The sequence below is a fragment of the Papio anubis genome, chromosome 8 (genome assembly GCF_008728515.1).
Source record: "Papio anubis isolate 15944 chromosome 8, Panubis1.0, whole genome shotgun sequence".
NCBI lineage: Eukaryota > Metazoa > Chordata > Mammalia > Primates > Cercopithecidae > Papio > Papio anubis.
The window spans coordinates 37,334,425-37,358,001 of record NC_044983.1 but is presented as its reverse complement, the minus strand read 5'-3'; the positions used below and the strand labels follow the sequence as shown (position 1 = coordinate 37,358,001).

The 23,577-nt window shown below is 40.9% G+C and overlaps 2 protein-coding genes across 3 annotated transcripts in view; one reads left to right on the top strand and one right to left on the bottom strand.

Annotated features, from left to right (window-relative positions):
- The window catches only part of ADAM9 (ADAM metallopeptidase domain 9), a 112,776-nt gene extending 96,356 nt beyond the window's left edge, over positions 1–16,420 (bottom strand). The window contains exons 1-3 of one of the 2 annotated variants that reach the window (XR_002523772.2): positions 16,122–16,296; positions 5,173–5,270; positions 1,141–1,199 (exon numbers count right to left, since the gene is read on the bottom strand). Coding sequence is in view for 1 of the 2 variants with exons in the window: in XM_003902666.5 (XP_003902715.1) it covers positions 1,141–1,199; positions 5,173–5,270; positions 16,122–16,218 (254 nt within the window). In the remaining variant the exon portion in view is untranslated. Of the gene's footprint in view, positions 1–1,140; positions 1,200–5,172; positions 5,271–16,121 lie in introns of both variants that reach the window. The other variant, XM_003902666.5, reaches the window with a different exon arrangement.
- Positions 16,421–16,601: 181 nt separating this feature from the next.
- On the top strand, positions 16,602–22,453 carry TM2D2 (TM2 domain containing 2). Its single transcript, XM_003902669.5, has 4 exons — positions 16,602–17,054; positions 17,862–17,949; positions 19,584–19,699; positions 21,714–22,453. The coding sequence occupies exons 1-4, from the start codon at positions 16,828–16,830 to the stop codon at positions 21,925–21,927; spliced, it is 645 nt and encodes a 214-aa protein (XP_003902718.1). The 5' UTR covers positions 16,602–16,827; the 3' UTR covers positions 21,928–22,453.
- The last annotated feature ends 1,124 nt before the right edge of the window (positions 22,454–23,577 follow it).

Below are 23,577 nucleotides of genomic sequence, written 5' to 3'. Positions count from 1 at the left end.
AATAGTGTACATTACTCATAAATAATATGTAACATTAAGCTACACATTTTTTCTAATGGTCATAAAATGCTAGCTGCAAAAAACTTAAGGCAACATAAATAATGTCCCGGAATTTTTCAGACACAACTCACAGGAAAAGTAAAAACTGGGTTACTGACAGGATACCATATTTACAGAAGAAAAATAAATGGTTTTTTACACTCTTTTCTAAAAGTTCTATATAAATAAGAATTAAACTCCTAAGTATGGAGGCAAATTTCTGTCTCAACTGTTGAAAGAAGCAATTATTCCTGATTTCCAAAGCCTCACTCCATGTTAAGGAGGTTCAGTGGCATCAAGCATGTTTATGAGGATCAGGTTCTCTTGCAGCAGGACTGCAGCAGCTGTATGCTTATCTCCAGGCCTTATGGACAGGTCAGGGATGCAAAGTGCTAAGTGTGTGATTCATAAATATGTTATTTCAAGTTCAAAACTCCCCTGGAGGCACCCGGGACCAGCCTGTCTATATTGACTAGAAATGAACAAATGGAAGGTTTTTATCTGATTTAGTTAGGTACACAGCCTGACTTTAGCTACATGATCAGCGAGGTAGAAAAGATATCTTCAGTAAACTTGTGCCTGGGCTCCCCAGAAAATATGATGCCTCACACATATCTCAGCAGTTCATAATCTGGAGGCAAAGCACATCTGTACAACTGAAAAAGGACCCTGGGGGTCGTGCCTTGATGACTGCCTGCACTTTCTTTGTCCTGATGCATTATATTCTTTACCTTTATTAAAGTCTATGTGAGTAGGCATGGGAGTAGCCGGTGGAACCTTAGTCTTTCCAATAATTGGACCCTGTCCAGTCACTGCAGGCTCCCCTTCTCCCCAACTCCCCCACACATGTGTAGCCTTTGCTCCCTTAGTGATGCATTTGGAAAGAATAAACTGGGGGGTGCTTGGCTTTGGTCTCTGCCTTCTTTCCTGTTTGGAAGTTACTGCCTGCCCAGCCAGCTGCCACTGTGCAGCACAGATATGAAGAGCTAAATCTGCTTAATCCAGGGTTCAGGATCCACTAAACCATATCAAACTAGAAACAAAACCAATATACTATTGGAAAAACATTACTGAAAAGCCAAAATAAATTAAATGTCTTACTTGTTCCTTTCCAAGTGAATAATGTGCTCTTTTCCTTCAGCCTGAATAACATAAGATACCTAAACGCACAGAAGGAGAAAAGAAGAATAAAACATCATCTTGAAAATTACTTTTCAACAACATCTCATTTATAAGATGCAGGAAATTCCATTCTGAATTAAAATAATTTGGTATTGGCTGAACAGTTTAATAGAAGAACTTTGTGTCGATCCTTAAATAATAAAAAATATACTCTGATTATCCTTTCCTTCCTTTCATAACTGATCATGGAAAATAACCTTCATGTCTATCTAACTCTTCTCAAATTCATTTCTAATTCAGCTATAACTGCAGGGATTATCTTCTCAAGTCCATCAATGTATTACCTACAGTATAAGACAGTTCCTACTTTTGTCTAAATGAAATGACACTCTTGGTTTCCAGAGATTATCCCTAGTTCTGGTTATATAAAGTTGAAAAGAAATTCAACTCCTTTTATGATACGAATTACAGGGCTTACCTCATTTCATCAATTCTAAAACATGCTTTTTTCCCTCATATTAATGTCCCTGAAACAAGGACACATCATACAAAGGCACAGCAGTCTAACCAGCACCACTTCTGTTTTCTTTTTTTCTTTTTTTTTTTTTCTTTTTGACACGGAGTCTTACTCTGTCACCCAGCCTGGAGTGCAATGGTGCAATCTTGGCTCACTGAAACCTCTGCCTCCCGGGTTCAAGCAATTCTCCCGTCTCAGCCTCCAGAATAACTGGGATTACAGGCTCCCACCACCACACCTGGTTAATTTATGCATTTTTTAGTAGAGACAGGGTTTCACCATATTGGTAAGGCTGGTCTTGAACTCCTGACCTCAGGTAATCCATGTGGTCTCTCAAAGTGCTGGGATTACAGGTATGAGCCACCCCGCTGGGCCACTTCTGTCTCTTTATTAGTGGTACATAAAACAATATAGTGTGTCTCACAATTGATGACATCTTAGAGTCAAGGAATTAAAGTAACATATATACACATCCTCCAATTCATGGGATCATCTTCTCTACCTCAGGCAACTCTGAAACAACTTCCCCAGTAACTCACCATGCCATTAGCCACAAGTGCTTAATGTGATCTCTGGAACTAAGAGATCTGACTTTGCCTTAGCTCTTTAATAAAAAAGAAAGTCAGGAAGGGACTCGACAACTAACATTATCAGAAGTGTCTACTTAATATTCCCTACTGTTTCCAGGCTCGGTTAACATTTTGTCAAGAAACAGCATCATCCCCTTCACCACAGCACATCTGCCTCTGACTTCTAAGCGCTAGACCAAACTACGGATCCTGTCATTCTACCTCCACATCCCACCTGGGACGCCAAGAACCCTTCATCATCTACCTCAATCTCCAGTGGGCCATCAAAACCACCAAGCTCTTTCCATTGCTACAGCTTTATCATGTGCCTTTCTATCATTCTCTCTTAGACAATCACATGACGTAAAAACATCACTGCTATGTCTGTTAAAAAGAAATCTGAGGGCCGGGCGCAGTGGCTCAAGCCTGTAATCCCAGCACTTTGGGAGGCCAGACGGGCGGATCACGAGGTCAGGAGATTGAGACCATCCTGACTAACATGGTGAAACCCCGTCTCTACTAAAAAATACAAAAAACTAGCCAGGCGAGGTGGCGGGCGCCTGTAGTCCCAGCTACTCAGGAGGCTGAGGCAGGAGAATGGCGTAAACCCGGGAGGTGGAGCTTGCAGTGAGCTGAGATCCGGCCACTGCACTCCAGCCTGGACTCCAGCAAGACTCCGTCTCAAAAATAAATAAATAAATAAATAAATAAATAAATAAATAAAATAAAAAGAAATAAAAATAAATCTTAGAGACCAAAGATTATTTTGTGATAGTTTACTCCTCCCCCAGGTATCTGCCTGGATTGTTCACCTGCCTCCTTCTGGTCTTTACTAAAGGGCTACCTTCTTGTAAGGCTTTCCCTGGCCATCCTACTGAAAAATGCAATCCTCTCCCCAGCAACTCACCATATCCAGCCTCCCATCCCTTTTCTTGCTTTAATTTTCTCCACAGCATTTATCACCATCTGAAGTTATATACATTTTTGGTTTTGGGGTTTTTTGTTTTTGTTTTGTCTCTCTCTGTCCCCCACTCACTAGAATGCAAGCTCCATAGAATACAAGATTGCATTCATGCAAGGGCATACATTTTTGTCTGTTTTGTTCACTGCCATATCCCCAATAGCTAAATGGTACCTAGCATACAATAGTAACTCAATAAATACTTTTGAATGAGTAAATCACATTCACTGTTGAATGAGCAAAATCCAGTTCAATATGCACTGACCATATCACTTCTCCAAATATTTACCAAAGCATAAAAATGACAGTTATTTATGACAATCCCAAGTATCAATGAGGGAAGTACTAAATGAAGATACTATCAGAGACACAAAAAAGTAGAAAACACAGTCCCTAGGCTGAAAGTCTACCATTCACTGAAGAAAAGGAGGAAAACAGGTGGCTCGTGCCTGTAATCCCAGCACTCTGGGAAGCTGAGGCAGGCAGATCACTTGAAGCCAAGAGTTCGAGAACAGCCTGGCCAACATGGCAACACCCCATCTCTACTAAAGATACAAAAATTAGCTGGACATGGTGGCACATGCCTGTAGTCCCAGCTGCTTGGGAGGCAGAGGCACAAGAATCACTTGAACCCAGGAGGCAGAGGCTGCAGTGAGCCGAGATCGCATCCAAACAGAGATTAACTGATTAACTCTATTCTAAGACAAAACATAATCAAACAGTAGGCTGTCCAGTTCAAACCAAAAACAAGTAAAATGTATAAATTCTTCTACAGAGGAGATCTTAGAGTCATTTACTCCTCAGTTAGACAGGAGTAAATGGAGTTGAGTGACCAACCCAATTAGTAGGTGGTGGTACTCACAGGGAGGACCAAAACTAAAAGTTCCTGATCCTCAACTCCAGTGTTCTTTTTACAATGCCCACTCCCTAAAAAACAGGCAAGCTGCCTTACATTTCTGAGTGTATCAGCAATTCAGATATTAATATAATTCAGAATAAGCTAAATTCTATGCTTTATTACCTGCTGTTGTTAAATTATACTAAAATTTAATTATACTTTTATAAAGTTGAAAGACTTATAAAATTAAAGTCCAAATAGATTATTTCTGAACAAACTTTACAAAAGAATAGTACAAAAAATAATTTTTGTGCACTGATTACCCCATTAACAGCACAGTTACTTTCTTCCAATATGGAAATAAAACCTGTATTTTCGTAAATATTCCCTAATATAAAATATATGCATTTAACACATTAGCACTCTCCACTGTCAGTGAAGATATAGTATAAAGTGTTCTAGCTATCACAAACTGAGTCAGGTTATATAATTATAATAAGAATTATAATTCTTATTATAATAAAAATCACTGTGACCATTGCCTGTCAATTAAAATGTATATAATCAGCACCCTACCCTAGTGATAGAATTCTATTTTAACTATTTTATTCTGTTATGTTTCGAGTCGATCATACTGTCTTTTAAAAAAAAAAAAAAAAAGATACTGGCTGGGCATTGTGGCTCACACCTGTAATCCCAGCACTTTGGGAGGCCGAGGCAGGCGGATCACCTGAGATCAGAAGTTCAAGATCAGCCTGGCCAACACGGTGAAACCCTGTCTCTACTAAAAAAATACCAAAAAATTAGCCAGGCATGGTGGCGCATGCCTGTAGTCCCAGCTACTCGGAAGGCTGAGGCAGGAGAATCACTTGAACCCAGAAAGCGGAGGTCACAGTGAGCCGAGATTGCGCCACTGCACACTCCAGCCTGGGCGACAGAGCAAGACTCCATCTCAAAAAAAAAGGATACTAAGGCTCAATATGTTGCTTTTACTAACACAGCTGTGCTATGCTAAGTAACAGCCAAGTAATAACTCACTGAACTGATCACTGCTACAAATAACACCTCTGTGCTAAAACAGAAAAGAAAAAAAATTAAACACATTATTTCTCAAGATGCAACTTACTTGTTTTGAATAGGGCCTAGGGGCTTCTCTTCTTTCTCTAGTTAATCTCCAAGGAGTTATAATTTCATAAGAAGAAAGATGTGAGGTCTGTTGAAAGCCTACAGAAAAGGCAATAACAAATATAATAAGTGAAACTGAAAAACTACGTGGGCACACAATATAATGAAAATCAAAAGCTGAATGTTCAAATCACAGAAAAATCACCTGACATTCCCATATTACATTCCCATATTATAATGTGCATCTAATAAAAGTACTTTTATATAAAGTTGTATTAATACATGAAAATAGCAATGCATTAGGTAAGTATGAAGGAGGAAAATGTATTTTCTTTAAAAAGTATACCACTCTTTATCCAAACATTATAAATACACATAGCAATCATTTCAAACATTTTTAGCTATAAACCCTAACCCTTTTTTCTCAAAAGAAATCTTAAGGCATGAACACAAGAAGAAAGAAAAGAACTGTTTGGTGGGGAAATGGGGGAAGACATACTAGAGTCTAGCACCCTTCCCTCATCTCCCATTCCTCCCCCTCACCAAGCATGAATAACATCCTCTCAGATGATATTACTAAATACCTACTGCCATAGTTTGTATGTTTGACTTCTCCTAATCTCATACTGAAATTTAACCCCCAGTGTGTTAGTGTTGCGAGGTGAGGTGTAGTAACAGGTGTTTGCGTCATGGAGGTGGATCCCTCATGAACAGACTAACGCCTTCCCTGAGGGGCCAGGGAAGGGGAAAGAGTTCTTGTTCTGTTAGTTCCCTCAAGAGCTGGTTGTTAAAAAGAGCCTCTCTCCCCCATCTCTCTTGCTTCCTCTCTCGCCTTGTGACCTCTGTACCCGCCAGCTCCACTTCCCCTTCTGCCATGAATGGAAGCAGCCTAAGGCCCTCTCCAGAAGCAGATGCCTGTGCCATGCTTCTTGTACAGCCTGCAGTGAATCAAATAAACCTCTTTTCTTTATAAATTACCCAGTCTCAGGTATTCCTTTATAGCAACACAGACTAAGACATTTATTAAATGGACAAGGACTGTAAGTGGGAAAAGGTACTTTTAATATCTGATGGGTTAACTCTAACAAATATAACAAACATATACTCAACAATGTAGCCATGCTCTCAAATTATAGCCATTAATCCATCACAAAAACACAAACTTTATACAAAATTTGTTAACAGTTAAGAACTCTGAAAGTCATGCAGACTTACTCCCACTTCCAATTCTGTTCAGTCTATAAGCACGGAATCATGATTTCTTAAGCAGGGCCTGGGTTCTAAAGTCATCACTTGAATCCAAATTGAGTATAATCAAAATCGCCAACACAAATCTCTTAGGAAGACGCACCATGTTGGAGTCCAATACATAATCTCTTGGCAAGTCCAACACAACCTCTTTTTCTTCCAGCATTATTACTAATGGCTTAACCCTTACCAACCTCACCTCTAGATGACTATACTTTTTTACCTGGTCTCCCTACTCTCATACTCTCCTCCTTTGATCCAATCTATATGTTCATTCACTCATTAGTTTCCTTATACCCCTCAGATTTCTCAAATATAGATTAAGATGAATTATTTACATCTAACTTTTTCCAAGATAACATTGTATATAAAATGTTTATAACTTTGTCTGGTTTGGGATTAATAAAGATACAAACAGCTGCAAGCAAGAAACCATAAATTATATCATATCCAATATAACGTATGTATAAACAGCTTTTAAACTCTTTACCCATCAGCATCTTATATTTCTTTAAGAATTTGTTTTCTTTTGCAACAGGACACAACTGGAGAAACTGGTTATTTTACCAAGTTTTGACTGGAATGTTGTGCTTTCCTTTAAGGAATCAAACTTGATTTACAGAACCAATAAAAGCCCCTTGAGAAAAGTGGCCATGTACCTTGTCTACACAGTCCCTGTACAAAGTTCCTGATCTGTTGTAAATAAAGAATGTCACTATCTACAGGCCCAGGTGCACCAAGTTATCTCGGGACCTCAGAGGAGAGGAATTTACCCAACTCATACCTGTATTTAACTGTGCAAACTCATGGTTGAGCTCAGCTTCAAAAAAAGTCTTATCTGAGATTCCTTATGGAACAAAGTTGTATCAAAGCCAATTAAAAAGTGCCTATGTGGCAAATAATTATTCTTACTGCACTTATTTCAAATAATCAGGTGAAGTATAATAAGACTAAAGCTTATTTTGCAAACTATCATATCCTATCAGTCCTATCATGATTTGTTTTTAATGCAAATGGGGGACACGAAAGAGAAAAATTATGTTTCAAGAACTATGGTACACTTGTCATTAAATTCTAGTCTCATCAGTTGTTTTTGAGTTTTTCCCTGCAATTTGAACTGACTCTGCTTATTTCAGTGAACCAATCAGTGACCTCTAACTGCAGCTCAGAAGAAACAAGAGGGATGGCTAATGTTAACATCTGGATCAGTATTCTAACTCTGGGCATATACTGGAATCAGTTAATGACCCTATATCAGCTTGGTTCCAACAACTGCCCAGTTCATGGAACACCCTTCTATTTAGTTTACTTGGAATAATTTTACTTATTTTGCTTTACTGTCATGAAATATATTGCTATTGTAATCTCTGTGTGGGAATGCAGGATAAGCTTACTGAATGTTTTCTTAAATTGAACACTTATTAATTATTAATCTTATTAATCTTCTAGATATCACCTTTTGTGTTGTGAACTCAACAGAACTCAAAGAGTTGTGAATGGCCCTCAGCATACTGACGTTGTGTGACCGAGCTCCTCTCTACCCTGGATACAGGATACCCTATAGTTAGGCAGGAATGACTGCCCCTGTTCAGCCTGAAGAAGTCACAGAAGATAGATCTTTGTCCCTCTACAATCCTTAGGATTAAGGTTCCCATGTAAAAGGATGAGGGAAAATATGTCAGCGGCATTCAAACCAGACTGACTCCAACTTGAATAGAAGCTGGGTAAAATAAGGCTGAGACCTACTGGGCTGCATTCCCAGGAGGTCAGGCATTCTTAGTCACAGAATGAGATAGGAGGTCAGTACAAGATACAAGTCACAGAGTCTTTACTGATAAGACAGTTTGCGGTAAAGAAGCCAGCTACAACCCACCAAAACAAAGATGGCCATGAGAGTGACCTCCGGTTGTCCTCACTGCTCACTATATGCTAATTCTAATACATGAGCATGCTAAAAGACACTCCCACCAGCACCAAGACAGTTTACAAGTGCCGTGGCAATGCCCAGAAGTTACCTTATATGGTCTAAAAAGAAGAGGAACCCTCAGTTCAGGAAAATCCTTGCCCCTTTCCCAGAAAACTCATGAATAATCCACCCCTCGTTTAGCATATAACCAAGAAGTAACTATCAGTATACTCAGCTGAGCAGCCCATGCCACTGTTCTGCCTGTGGAGTAGTCATTCTTTTATTCCTTTACTTTCTTAATAAACATGCTTTCACTTTAAAAAAAAAAAAAATTATCTTTAAGTAAATCATTACAGACAAGATTATTATATATGCTGGCCGAGCATGGTGGCTCAACCCTGTAATCCCAGCACTTTGGGAGGCCAAGGCAGGAGGATCACTTGAGCCCAGGAGCTCAAGACCAGCCTAAGCAACAGAGCAAGACCCTGTCTCTTCAAAAAAATTTAAAAATTAGTGGGGAATGGTGGCACATGCCTGTGGTCCCAGCTACTCAGGAGGCTAAAGTGGAAGGATCACCTGAGCCTGAGAGATCAAGGCTGCAGTGAGCCATGATTAAGAAACTGCAGTCCAGCCTGAGCAACAGAGGGAGACTCTGTCAAAAAAAAAAAAAGAAAGAATATATATGCTGATAGACACAGACAACTGTTACACTAGAAGCTAAACAATATAGAACCAAACTGAAGTGTTTTCATTACAACTCAGAAGCAAACATAACAGAGAAAAAGAAATGCCTCCAAAAAGAAAGCATCTGTAGTTCTTATGGGCAGGCAGGTATTTAAAGAGCTTTCATTTTGAAACAGGTTCAGTTACTTTACAGGCAAAGTTAGTTTACTTATAGTTTCAGGCCAAGACTAGAAACCAAGTTTTCTGTCTTCTATGACTCTTTTACCCAGACTGCCAACGAAGTAAAATAAAAGCTAAATATAGGAAGATTATATGTAACTTTCTTTCCTTCTTTTCCATTTTAAACACAATTCTCATTTTGAAAAGCAAAATGCCATAACTAACCATTTATTTTTAAAAGGTTTTCAAAATCATAGCACCCTGAAATAATTTCTGTATGTAAGAGCTGTTATTCTGATATTGACATCTTGCTTCTAAAATCCAAGCAACCACTTTCTGAATTAAAGCCATGCCGTAAAAAGTTCCAAAACATCATAACAAATGCACATACTTCAGGAATGCGATCAAAATAATACATACTAATTGTATGAAAATCCTCCTTCCTGTGTTTTCTTCCCAAAATTCCTTCCTTATCTCTAGGTCAGGTTTTTTTCTTGTTTCCTGTTCATATCCTGCATAGATTTTCCCCCAATTCACTTTAGTTGTTTTTTTTTTTAATTCCAAATAGCACGTTCTCATGGGAACCAAAATAACATTTTTCCATGTTAATATAAAAAAAGAGCTTTAACATTATTTGTATAAACCTCCAACCTGTAAAGGGGCTGTCCAGTGTGCTGTGGAATGTTTTGTAGCATCCCTGACCTCCATCCACTAGGTGCCAATAGCATCCCCCAGCTGTGACAGCTAAAAGTTTCAGTCCAAGACTAGAAACCAAGTCTTCTGTCCTCTATGAATTGTTTACCCAGACTGCCAACGAAGTAAAATAAAAGCTAAATATAGGAAGATTACATATAACTTTCTTTCCTTCTTTTGCATTTTAAACACAATCTTCATTTTGAAAACCAAAATGCCACAATTAATCATTTATTTTATCAAGAGTTTGAGACCAGCCTGGTCAACATGGTGAAACCCCGTCTCTATAAACTATGCAAAATTAGCCAGGCCTGGTGGTGTTCGCTTGTTGTCCTAGCTACTCGAGAGGCTGAGGCACGAGACCACATGAGCCCAGAAGGGGGAGGTTGCAATGAGCTGAGAACCACTGTAGCCCAGGACAGGGAGGTTGCAGTGAGCTGAGACTGCACTACTGCACTCCAGCCTGGGTGACGGAGGGAGACTCCATCTAAAAAAAAAGAAAACATGGCCTGAAGAGAAAACATGAACCATTGAAACATGAAACTTAGCATGTCTAATCTTAAAGAAAGCAAAAGGTGTTAGCTGCCCTTCTTTCTTTCTCTAACTTCTTAGATCTTTCTATACTCTGTAGCGTGTTTTAGAGGAAGTCTGAGCACGCTTTTCATAACCGTAACTGTAGTATAGGGAAGTGAGTTAAAAGAACTCTACCTAATTGTGGCTGGGCACGGTGGCTCAAGCCTGTAACCCCACCAATTTGGGAGGCCAAGGCGGGGGGATCACAAGGTCAGGAGTTTAAGACCAGCCTGGCCAATATGGTGAAACACCGTCTTTACTAAAAGAAAGTACAAAAATTAGCTGGGCATGGTGGTGCACGCCTGTAGTCCCAGCTACTCGAGAGGCTGAGGCAGAAGAGTCGCTTGAACCCAGGAGGTGGAGGTTGCAGTGACCCCAGATTGTGCCACTGCACTCCAGCATGGGCAATAGAGTAAGACTCTGTCTCAAAAAAAAGAGAAAAAAAAAGAGAATTCTACCTAATTGCAAAGCAAACAAATGTGAACTCCAAACCATGGGCTTCTCTCATTTTTTTCCTGCCTACTACATAAACAGCCACTTTTAAGTGCTTCCACTGTAGAAAATAAAATAAACCTGGCTTCCACATTCAGGATAAATAAGTTAATTCTGTTTCCAAAGTATTTCTTCTAGAAAAATTGTTTCAATTAGATCTACAAAGCACTGTTATTTCGAGCCATATAATAGGTTGGTGCAAAAGTAATTGCAGTTTTTGCCTTTTTTTTTTTTTTCATTCTAGTATTCACCAGGTCAATTCCGGATAAATACATACCATATATTAATAACTACCTTTGGGCCGGGCATGGTGGCTCACGCCTGTAATCCCAGCACTTTGGGAGGCCAAGGCAGGTGGATCACAAGGTTAGGAGTTCAAGACCAGCCTTGCCAACATGGTGAAACCCCGTCTCTACTAAAAATACAAAAATTAGCCAGGTGTGGTGGCACACGTGCCTGTAATCCCAGCTAACTCGCGAGGCTGAGGCAGAAGAACTGCTTGAACCCTCAAGTGATTCTTGCAGAGGTTGCAGTGAGCCGAGATCGAGCCATTGCATTCCAGCCTGGGTGACAGAGCAAGACTCCGTCTCAAAAAAAAAGAAAACTACCTTCAAACATACTTAATTATAATTTCTATGACTATGTCATACACTCTTACCTTTTTTAGTGTTATACTTTTCTTAAACATTTACCCATCTTTACATTTAAAAAGAATGGCTTATGTTACTTGTTTTAAGTGTCCCTTTGGGAAAAAACCACCCATTTCTAAGATTTAATGTCCTAGACAATTTAAGTTCCTCCAGTAAAGAATTTAAGTTCTTTGAGATCAAGCACGGTATCTTATTCATCATGTATTTCCTGCACTGGTACAATATGTATTCAATAAAATATGTGTTGAATAAATAACCTCTTCTGATTGTTATAGCTAAACACACATAGTTCTCATAGTTGTAATTATCACATATGACTAAAAGTCAACCTTACTTTTTACGGTTAACATCTTTTGTATCAATTTTTCTACAAATCTACATAGCTCACACATTTGTCATTTTGATAGCAAAATCATATTTCATTGTATTGCTATGTACAGACTGTTTAATCACTTCTCTTAAGCAGCTGGGATGGGAGGTTAGGCCCAAGATATATTCACAACAGGATTCTAAACCTTTCAATAAGACTGATCAGAAACAGGCTCTCCTGGGGTCTACTCGTATGAAGATTCTACACTACTAGAGGGAAGAGGTTAAAATCACCCTAAAATGATTTAAATCATGAAAAATCTCATGAAAAGAACAATTCATCAAACGGAATGGGACATTTTCCATGAATGGGAATGAGTTCTGCCCTATAATATAACATGTCTAGGGGTGATACCATTTTCTTTTTTTCCAATAAGGTTTAGCAACTCAATACTTACGTTACTATAAACATAAATAAATACAAACACAACTCCTTATTTAAAAACTGACCAAGTTAAGTTAAATTCTAAGGTTCCCTAGCTCACTCTTAAAAGATGTGATTTAAGGCCAGACGTGGTGGTTCACACCTGTAATCTTAGCACTTTGGGAAGCTGATGCAGGAGGAACGCTTGAGCCCAGGAGTTCGAGACCAGCCTGGGCAACAGAGCGAGACTGCCTCTCCACACACAAAAAAAGTTTTTAATTAGCCAAGCATGGTGACACACCCCTGCAGTTCCAGCTACTCAGGAGGCTGAGGCAGGAGGATTGCTTCAGCCCAGGAATTCGAGGTTACAGTGATCTATGACTGCTCCACTGCACTCCAACCTCGGCAACAGAGCAAGACCCTGTCTCTCAGAAAGAAAAAAAAAGATGTGACTCAACCAGTGTCCCACATATGATCGCTTAGGGAAAATAATCTGATTAAAATAACAACATGAAATGGAAAATAAACTACAATAATCTCTCAACATACAAACAACATTGTGCTATCCAACTTTAGTTGGGTCCACACTAGACCCATTCAAAGACTGTGAGAGAGGCCGGGCACGGTGGCTCGTCCCTGTAATCCCAGCACTTTGGGAGGCTGAGGTGGGCGGAACACGAGATCAAGAGGTCAAGACCATCCTGGCTAACATGGTGAAACTCCATCTTACTAAAAGTACAAAAAATTAGCCAGGGATAGTGGCACGTGCCTGTGGTCTCAGCTACTCAGGGGGCTGAGGCAGGAGAATTGCTTGAACCGGGGAGGTGAAGGTTGCAGTGGGCCAAGATCGCGCCACTGCACTCCAGCCTGGGCGACAGAGAGAGACTCCATCTCAAAAAAAAAAAAAAAAAAAAAAAAAAAAAAAAAAAAAAAAAGACTGAGGGATTAGCTACTGAGATACCAAAAGGACTGTATTCATTTATGAGGCAGTCCCATAGCGCTGACTCAAAAGGATGGCATGACTCCAAGCCTCCAGTATATATTAGGTATCAAAGAGGAAAAAGAAATATGAGGCTATGTCATATGTTTGAGCTTTCCCAAGAAAAAGCTTCCAGTTACTTAGAGCTTGCATCTTTTGGGGGATTCCATAATAAATTCTATTATAAACCAGGATTTTTAACAAACAGCAAATATAAATCTGGTAAGTTAAAGCTTCAAGTGCTTTTTGAAAACTGTCTTGGAAACCAGCAACTGGGTTTATACATATTTTAATTATACATGCTTTCTTTTTTACTTAAAAGTTTGAAAACCAAATCATCCTTAAATGTAAAAGGCTACATTCTCCTATCAGCACAAACACAAACATATCAAATTCAAATATTTTGCTGGCATATAAAAAAGAGATTAATATGGACCTAAGTTCTTACTACACAAATCATTTTACAGTGACTCACCATGAGTAAGCTTTCAGTCATTTTCTTTAGAATGCCAGTCTTTGTTTAAAAAAAATTTCTAAATCTGTTCATCATAATTACTACCTCAGAAAATCAGAAGAGGTTTCATACCTGATTCCCCTTGTTATTTTTTACAATGACACAGTTACCTTTATCAGTTTAAAAACAAACAAAAAAAAAGTTTACTTAAAGTCAGCTGTTTGGAAATGATACTGCATTTCCTCATTGAGACAATGTTATAAATGGTAGTAAAAATCTTGTAAAACCTACTTAACTCCTAACGTAACTGATGTGTGCCTGGTACCTCAAATTCCTCTTTCAATCCTGGAAAATGTTTCAGCGCACGGTTTAAACATCTTGTAGTGCAAAAATGTGGTCAGCTGATTTTGTATGAACATCCCCAAGAGAAACAAGAGTTGACTTACTGCACACTATTACAAAAGCCTCTTAACCGGTCTCCCAGCCTCTAGTCTCTCCCTCCTAGATTCTATCCTCCACGGTATTGCCTGTTTTCTTAACAGAAAATGAGATTAGGTCACATCCCTACTTAAAACCTCCACTGCCCAAAGAACTCTCTACAGGGTAAAGTCCAAACCCCTTAGTTCCCCATAGAAGACTCTTCCCAACTGGTAACAACCTACCTTAGTTTGATCTTCCATCCCTCCCTCTTATAGTCTGCATGAAGTCATATTGACAGTTTCATCATTTCCTAACAAGTCATGTTCTTTCATACGCTCCCCCCACCCCCCCACCCCCGGCTCTTACTCTTGGAAAAACTTCCTTCTGCTTAGAATGTATTCCTACTATTCTACTTGAAAAATCACCGATGTAGCTCAGTTCAAATATCATTTTCTCTAAAAATCCTTCCCCAATCTCTCAGATGCACTTAGCGTATTTGGTCACCTTCTGCCCCTCTACAAGCAATTGTGTGGTGTTTACAGGAGTTCCAGAAACGGTGGCTAAACTTTGAAGAAGCATACACATGCCGAAATGAGGAGCTGGCCAAAAGCACAGTTAAACACCATCAGGATATTCCATTCATCTATATGCAGGTCGGTAATGACTGACATTTATATTAACATTTAAAAATACAGTCTTATTTACATTTACAAACACACAAAAAATCACAGATTAATAAAACTCCGGATGTATAATCGTCTTCACTTTAAACATCGGTGAACGTTAACCATCTAGAATATCACAGGAAAAGTAGTTTTAACCAGAAGAAATTTGGCAACTTCCCATTCAAAACATTTTCAGAGCTTCAACATTTCCACACCGGGGCAAATTTACTTAATTTCTAATGAAGCGGCCAAAGATAAGAAAAACAAGTAATTAGTTTCCTGAAGGTCAACAGTCCTGCGTTGAAATCTTCTATCATCACCTTTGAATAACTCTCAATCAATGATTTAGTAAAAACTCCCATTCTCCATCATCCTTTGTCGCTGATAGAGAAAATACAGCCATGTAAACAATTATCTCATACAAAATCCAAAATAAATAACCTGTTTACAGAAAGACGCCAGCGTGCTGACAATTTGCTTCCACTATGTTTGGGCATCTCCAATACAAGTATCTTATATAGTCAAGGGCAGTTTCACAATTCAAAAACGATTTCACACAAATGACTTAATTCCTACAATAATCCTGTGAGTTCAACAGAGCAGGGATTATCTGTCCGGATTTAACACAGTACGAACCCAATAAAAACAGATTTTTTAAAAACAGTTTGGCTATACAGAAAGATAGCACATCGGTTACAAAATATTCTTACTACAAAAATGACCCAAGAGAAATGAGCGTCCTACCACCCACCTTTATTCAATCACTAAATTTAGCTGTGTTGACCCAAGGATACCATGAACGTCAAAATTTCAAATTATAACCTGCAGCAAAAGTTTCATCTCCCAGTCTCTTTCCAAGCGACATTAACTCCACGAGCGAGAGCCAGCTCCCTCCCTGCAGGCTTTTGGAGGACTGAACGCCCGCAGGCGCGCCCAGCCTGTAGGGCTCCGGCCCGCCGAGACCAGCGCCCGCCCCAGCGTGGGTTTCGGGGCGTCTGGGGGACCCGGCTTCGCGCGAGGCGGCGGGGGATGGGGGAAGCCGGGAACCGCTCCACCGAACAGGACACGGAGGAAGCGGCGCCGGGCAGAGGACCCGGGCCAAGAAGGGCTTGGGGCGCCAGACCCCGAGCCTCGGGTGCGACCCCTGCCGCACACACCTGGAGCGGCCGCGCACCCCGACCCCGAGTCCGATCCCCAGGCCGGGCCCCTCCACTCCCGGACACCACAGGTTCACTCCGTGCGCCCCGTCCCTAGGAAACAGCAGTCCCAACGGACCCGGGGGGCGGACACCCACCTGGCCGCGCCGCACCGAGGACTGGGCCCACCAGGCAAAGCAACAGCAACCACCGGACGCGAAGGGTCCCCGAGGGCGAACCCACGCCAGACCCCATCTCCGCCGATTCCGCAGGTTCCTCTCAGCACTCGGTCGCCTCCGCCTCCGCCTCTTCCATCATTTTCCAACCCTGCCGGGGCCCCAAGGCTGGCCGGGAAGCGCGCGCGCCCGGGGACGAGCACGCGCGCGGCACTGACGCAACTCAGCCCTCGGTCCGAGCTCGCTCCCGACATCGCCTGGCTGCGCTGACGTAGGGAAAAACCCAGTCCCCGGCGCGAGAATAGGATTTCTAAATCGGCCGTGGCAACCAGCACTAGTCTGTCCGCCAGTCATATCCGCCCCGCCCCCTCGGCTGCCGGGCACGCCCACCTAGGGAGTCGACGGATCCGATTGGAGGACGCATTCGGCGCAAAAGAAGGAGGAGCATGAGAACCAGAAGAGGAATCGAGAAGCAGAAGCGTAGGGCGGTGCAGTCCCGCCCGTCTGCTCGGCCTTTTCTGGTTGGTTGGTGGAGGTGGGCGGAGCGTCGAGCTGCGCGTCCATTGGCTGTTTGGCGGGGCCACGCGGGCGGGGCCACGCGGAAAGGCCTGACCACGCAGTGATTGGGTCTGTGCTGCTGGCTTTGGGTTGTGGCTGAGGCCGGGTCTCCGCTCCAGGGCCGGGGAAGATGGTGCTAGGTGGTTGCCCGGTTAGTTACTTACTTCTGTGCGGCCAGGCGGCTTTGCTGCTGGGGAATTTACTTCTGCTGCATTGTGTGTCTCGGAGCCACTCGCAAAATGCGACCGCTGAGCCTGAGCTCACATCCGCTGGCGCCGCCCACCCGGAGGGCCCCGGGGGTGCTGCGAACTGGGAATATGGCGACCCCCACTCTCCGGTCATCCTCTGCTCTTACCTGTAAGCTACCAGTGGTCGAGGCGGGTGGACGTGGAGGGTGTGCCAGGGATATATGGGTGTTGAGGGAAGGTAGGGTTGGGGGAGATGCTGCGTTTTTTCAGACCCTGCCCCTCTGAGGACCCAGTGGTCATTCCGAAGGCAAATACCATGAACCAGGTTTCTCACTGCCCGTGCAGGGAAAACCCTTGTGCGTCAGTGACAGAGCTTTTGGGATCCCCAAAGAGGAGAACTGGGTAGGAGTAACATCATATACCCTCTGGAAGAAGGCATGAGACTGTGCTTTCTTTGCCCTGCGCCCTTTAGCCCAAGGAGAATATTAGTCGGTCGATTCGGTGCCAGTACTAAGGCATAAATAGAATAAACGACTTGTCTCTGCCTACAAGGCACTTTTTTAAAAAGCAATCAATATTCTTACCGTTGCAGAATCATGCCATTTTTTAACATCTCTTTTCGATCAAACAAGAAAAGGCATTTGAGAGATGCAAAGAGGACTGAGAATTCTTTGGCTTAATTTTTGCCCCCAGAATCTTGTTTGCCTACTGAAGAGATGAAACCGTGGCAGAAGTAGAATCCTTATAGAAACAGGACCAGAAACACCTCCCTTCTCCAACAAAAGGTTAATTTGGGTGGCTGTCCATTTGACCTGCTGTGCTTCAGTTTAATTGGCTTGGAAAGGGGTCAGCAGGGTGAAACTGAACCCCAGAAAACTTGATGAAGAAATGTCTTTTGCCTGTTTGATTACTTGCATGCAAACAGCGATTTGCAAAGACCATATGATGATAATGATCATGATCTTGTGAATTACAGACCTGATGAATTTATAGAATGTGAAGACCCAGTGGATCATGTTGGAAATGCAACTGCATCCCAGGAACTTGGTTATGGTTGTCTCAAGGTGAGTTTTTGTTTTGTTGTAAGAGCAAACCCTTCAATAAGAAATAGGAATGTCTAAATGCTGTTACATAAAAAGTATAAGAGGTACAAAGTTTTTTGAAGAATTTCGTCAGAAAGACCGTTACTGGCAATTTCCAGCATGGCCAGGGTCAGTGACTGAGCAAGATATTTGGTTTCCTTGTGAAGGAACAATCTCTGTGCCAAAACCACCTAGGTGCAAAGACCAACCTGTCTTTGGTTCCTTTGGCCATTGACAGATTTTGAAACTAAAATATCACCCCGACTCTCCAAGGCATGCACTTTTCCTGAAAGAGCAAAACAAAGTCTGTGCACTTCGCAACACTGATGATGGATTGGGCAGTATCTTTGTTACACATGCATTTGGGACAGAGCGCTTCTCTTGCCAGTGACATTTCTTTTCTCCAGGCAAACAGATTCCACCATGCCCTTAGGAGATAGATAGGGTCTATCAGTATATGTCATATAGGGTCTATCAGTATATGTCTTTGTAGGACATTAAAGCATTCCAGGGGAAGCCATTGGTTAACAGTGGCTTCTTGGAATGGAAAAAAGCTATTAAGTTTTATTAATAATATCCCTAAAGCTGAGTGTACAGTTCCTAATCTATCTCTAAAAATAACCAGTGAAGTTGATGTATCTCCTCCCCACCATGGACTCACCATCCTATTATGCCGCATAATACAAGTCAAGACTTGGTCAGGTGTTAAGAGAATGATGGGAAAGCATTTTTTGTACTAAATCAGACACAGAGGAATAAACCTGACAGTAGTAAGACTAAAAGAGCAACTCTTACTGAAAACATGTATAGATAAATATTTTTTTAGGACAATGAAATTTTACTCTGTTGATAATTATTGATTAAAGTTTAATATTGTATAGAGATCACTTTTGCCCATTTTAATTAAAAATTGAGTTTATCCTGTAAGCATTATTTCCCAGTTCCTTCCCTTTGAGGAACTCACCGATGCAAATAGTAATGAGCACTGATATAAGGTACTAGTAAAAAATGAATATCTGTGATTTCTTGGCTAGAATTCAGTTAAGCAATGGTAAGAGGCCCAGTTCTGAAATTTTTGGCTGGAACTTAAATTTACAGATGTCCCACAGATGTCAGATAATACACATTTATGACCTAAATAAAGTCCTGAGTCAGTTAATATCCTGAGTTATTTCCTAATTCTATTCATTTTTAATAGATATAAAAGAGACCTCTAATAGGCAGTGACTTTTTAAATACCCACTCCCAAATGCTGTTGTATGCTGTTTTTCGTGTAAATTGGGATAAGTAAAGCATTGTGTTCGTCTCTTCTAAACAGCCTTTAATGACATTGAGTGTGTTTGGAGTGTTTTCTTTTACTATATTATTGAAGAAGCCAGTCATGAAGAAGAAAACAGGAGTTTATTTAAAACAATGTACATTTAAGATGGACTCATCTAAAATCACATGAAGTGTGTCACTAATTTCCTTGCCCTTGAGCACAGCCGTACCTCACCCTTGTTGGAATAATTGTAGTCCTGAGGCAACTTTTATTCTTTTATTAGTGAATATAAAGATAGATGTTTGTGTCACTTGCTCTGGGTGAGTTGGTTTTGGTCTTGGTTGTTATTCCACAGTTTGGCGGTCAGGCCTACAGCGACGTGGAACACACTTCAGTCCAGTGCCATGCCTTAGATGGAATTGAGTGTGCCAGTCCTAGGACCTTCCTACGAGAAAATAAACCTTGTATAAAGTAAGTGTTACTTTGATTGGAGTAGTTGGTACTTGGTTGGAGGTAGAGCCATTTTCCTTGTCTTTTTATTTATTTATTTTTTGTTTTAAGAGACAGGGTCTCACTCTGTTACCCAGCCTGGAGTGCAGTGGTGCAATCACGGCATATTGCAGCCTGGACCTCCTGGACTGAAGCAATACTCTTGCCTCAGCCTCCCCAGTATCTGGGACAACAGGCACATGATGCCACTGTGCTCAGCTCGTTGTTATTTTTTGATATGACTTTTTTTAACCACCAAAGAGGGTCTATGGCTACCATTGTGCATAATTCATTTATAGAAGCAATATGTTTATAGTAGAGAGGACTCTGGACTTAAGCCCAGAAGGTGAAGCTCTAACTGTCTCTTTTCTCCAACTTGCTAAGTGCTTTTGGGCACTCAGTTTATCCCTCATCTACAGAATTTTAGGCCAGATGATCTAGCCCCAAAATTCTTACGATAGATATAAATCTTGTGCAAATTGCCTTAGTATTTCAAGAATAAAGGTTTTATTATAAAAAGTGTAGGCTCCACACTCTGAAAATCAGTTTATCTTAAAGGTAAAGGATCAAGTCATTTCTGTAAATTCTGCTTGAAGGCACAGAATTGCCTTATACAGTTTGCTAATGGAAAGAGTCTATGGCTATGATTAGTAATATTAGAGTAACTGCAGCTGTGTCAGCACAGTGGCTAAGGGCAGAGCCTTATGAAGAAGTCTTTGCTTTTCACTGCCACAAAACAACAGGAAAGAGTGTTTGGAGACCAAGTGTTCATTTAAGGACAGTGCTTCCTTACCTTAGAGAACTACACGCAGGAAGCCAGCTGAGTCTCAGGAAAAGAGCCTCTACAGAGGAGAATGGGAGCCCAGACTCCTACTCCTACCATGGTGCCTGTTGTGCAAATGTGCTTGATGACTTCTTGTCCAATCCAACTCTGCAAAAGTCGGTATTTGTTCTTAGAGATGCTCCATATCTTAGCAAGTATTCTGTTGAGACCCTCTACCAACTAGAGATTCTTGGAGAGTAAAGTAAAGGTGAAGAGGGTGTATTATAAAAAATGCTTTTTTTTTTTTTGGAGATGGGGGTCTTGTTCTGTTGCCCAGGCTGGAGTGTAGTGGCACAAACAGACCTCCTGGGCTCAAGCGATCCTCCTACCTCAGCCTCCTGAGTAACTAGGACTACAGGTGTGCTCCACCACACCTGGCTAATTTTTTTTTTTTTTTTTTTTTTTTTTTTTTTGGTAGAGACAGGATCTCGCTATGTTGCCTAGGTTGGCCTATAGCTCCTGGGCTCAAGTGGTCCTCCCACCTTGGCCTCTCAAAGTGCTGAGATTATAGGCATGAGCCACCACGACATGGTCAAAAAGTTTTTTAAATTAGTGTGCACTATGATGTTTGACATCTTAAAAACCTTTCTGGCTGTGAAGAGACTGCCCTTCCTGAAGCTAGTCATTTCTTAGAGATAGCAAAGGGTCCAACCAGGAGCATGCCTTTGATATGCAAACTAGTCCAGAGACATATCTTCTGTTTCTGGCCTGTACACCCCAGGAAATAATATTCCTCTGCCTTAATCTTCTCAGGGCCAAGTGCCAGGCAACCAGGGACCACTCCTATACCTTAGAGCCGGCTGAGGTTATTCAAACTAGCCAATTCTAAACTATTTGTCCTGCCCTGTCTTGCCTTTCCTGAAGAAACCCCAATGAAGATAGTGGCCAAAAGCCTTCCCCTCGCTTCTGTCTTCCAACTACCCTGTTATCTTTGTCAGGTAGCCCTGTGTAACATGATGTGCCTCCTGTCTCTAGGACCTAGGAGTATAATAAACTTTGGTTTTTCCTGATCCTCTCACCTCATTGACCATATTGTAAAAGAAAACAAAATGGAGGATAAAAGGCCACAGAGGGGCCACTGCACCTTCTCATCACTCATGTTAAATTCACTAATCTTTAAGGGTTTAAATTTTTGTGCAGTAAAACATCTTCCTTTTCGTTCTTTTCACCTAGGTATACCGGACACTACTTCATAACCACTTTACTCTACTCCTTCTTCCTGGGATGTTTTGGCGTGGATCGATTCTGTTTGGGACACACTGGCACTGCAGTAGGGAAGCTGTTGACACTTGGAGGACTTGGGATTTGGTGGTTTGTTGACCTTATTTTGCTAATTACTGGAGGGCTGATGCCAAGTGATGGCAGCAACTGGTGCACTGTTTACTAAAAAGAGCTGCCATCATGGCCCAGGGAGGCAGGTGAAAGCTCTGTCTTCTGAATTCATCTCTACAGGCTCAAAACTCTTCTTTGATATCAGACCTGACGTTATTTTCCCTCTTTGGAGGGCATTTGTTTGGTTAAGAAGGCTTGTTCAGACTTTGGAATTTCAAACCAGATTTTACCTTGCAGACGAAATGACAAGCAAAAAGTGTTGTGGGAATCAAATTTGTTCCTTTCCTCATGCACAAAACATAAAGGATAGTGACGAGTTTATAAGCTGTGGATGGGTTTCCATAGTCTTCCTTTCTGTACATTGCTATATCTTCAGTCCTTTGGAGCAAGCGGACCCAACAAGTTGAGCAAAGTGAATATTTGTATCCACATTCCTCTTGTGACCCTGAGTCTTCATGCAAGGAGAACTGAAGCTGAACAATGAAAATCTTCAGCAGAAATAGAAATGGCCATGGATTGTAATACACACTGAAATTCTGACTTTCTGAATTTAAATGCAGAATAAATTTTGCCAACCTGGAGTACTGTATGAGTATTTTCAGTAGGGGGAGTAAACTCAAAATTATATTTGTTTTGCAGAAACCTAGTCATTTGAAATGAGCCCTCTTATGTCTCCATTATGTTCCAGAGACAGTATATGCAGTGCGATAATTTCTTTATTCCAATTATGTTTTGAAAGCCAGCGGCATCAGATGTGTGAATTGAGCTATTCCTCCTGGCAGAGTTGTCCAATCTAAAAATCAGCATTTACCAGCCCATGCTAATAAAATTAAGATTTCATACAAGTTTCCGTAAAACTGTTCTTCGTGATTAGGTGAGATAAAGCAAGGAGCCTTATGCCTTTGAAAAGAAAAACACACTTCTACTAAATTAGGACATGATTTATGGGAGCAAAGAGAAACTTAGCACATTCTCTCAAAAAGGACGGTACTAAATCTCTCCCTGTGGGCTGCAGCAATCAGAGATCCAGCCACACTTCTGCATTCCCAAATCGCCAGGAATAAAAGGAAATGTTCCAAATTGTAAGTGGTTTTAAAAACTCGGTTCCCATCCTTTGCAATCTAAGTTGAAAAGAACTGTGAAATATAAAATCAAAAGTGGGCAGTGTGGCCAACTCAATGGAAGAGGCTGTTACTCAGAATAACTTACAAATTCTAGAAACAAGGTAGAACTCACTCACAGTTTACTTCATAATAACTGAATTTAAAACCAGATATCGCAGTTAAAGTAACTTCCCTGGATACATTCTATCATTTTGTAGCTTTCCTAAGAATTTCTTGCTTTATCATTCCTGATCACTGTTTTTACATTATTAAAGGTGGCAATTTTCTGTAAAAAATTTAAAACAGATGATCCTATTCTGTCTTGAAAGTTCTGTACCACACTGACCTTAACCTTGCTTATCACATAACAATTGGTAAACTTTTAATTCATAATCTCTATACCCTAAGACAGTATTTATTAAATTTTTATGGGTCATGAAGAAACTAGACTCTCCCCAGAAATATGCTCATACACAGATTTTACATAGAATTTAAAGGGGTTCATCTACATAATTTATACATGAAACAAAATTGTACTGGTACCCCATAAATTTATACAAATAAAAAAGTTTAAGGGAGTTCAAGGATGCCATATATATATT

What these genes read in the sequence shown, in the direction of transcription:
- TM2D2 (XM_003902669.5), top strand. Translation starts at nt 16,828, where the DNA reads ATGGTGCTAGGTGGTTGCCCGGTTAGTTACTTACTTCTGTGCGGCCAG. An exon ending in TTGGTTATGGTTGTCTCAAG is followed by an intron (nt 17,950 to 19,583) that starts GTGAGTTTTTGT and finishes GTTATTCCACAG; the next exon opens with TTTGGCGGTCAGGCCTACAG. An exon ending in GAAAATAAACCTTGTATAAA is followed by an intron (nt 19,700 to 21,713) that starts GTAAGTGTTACT and finishes CTTTTCACCTAG; the next exon opens with GTATACCGGACACTACTTCA.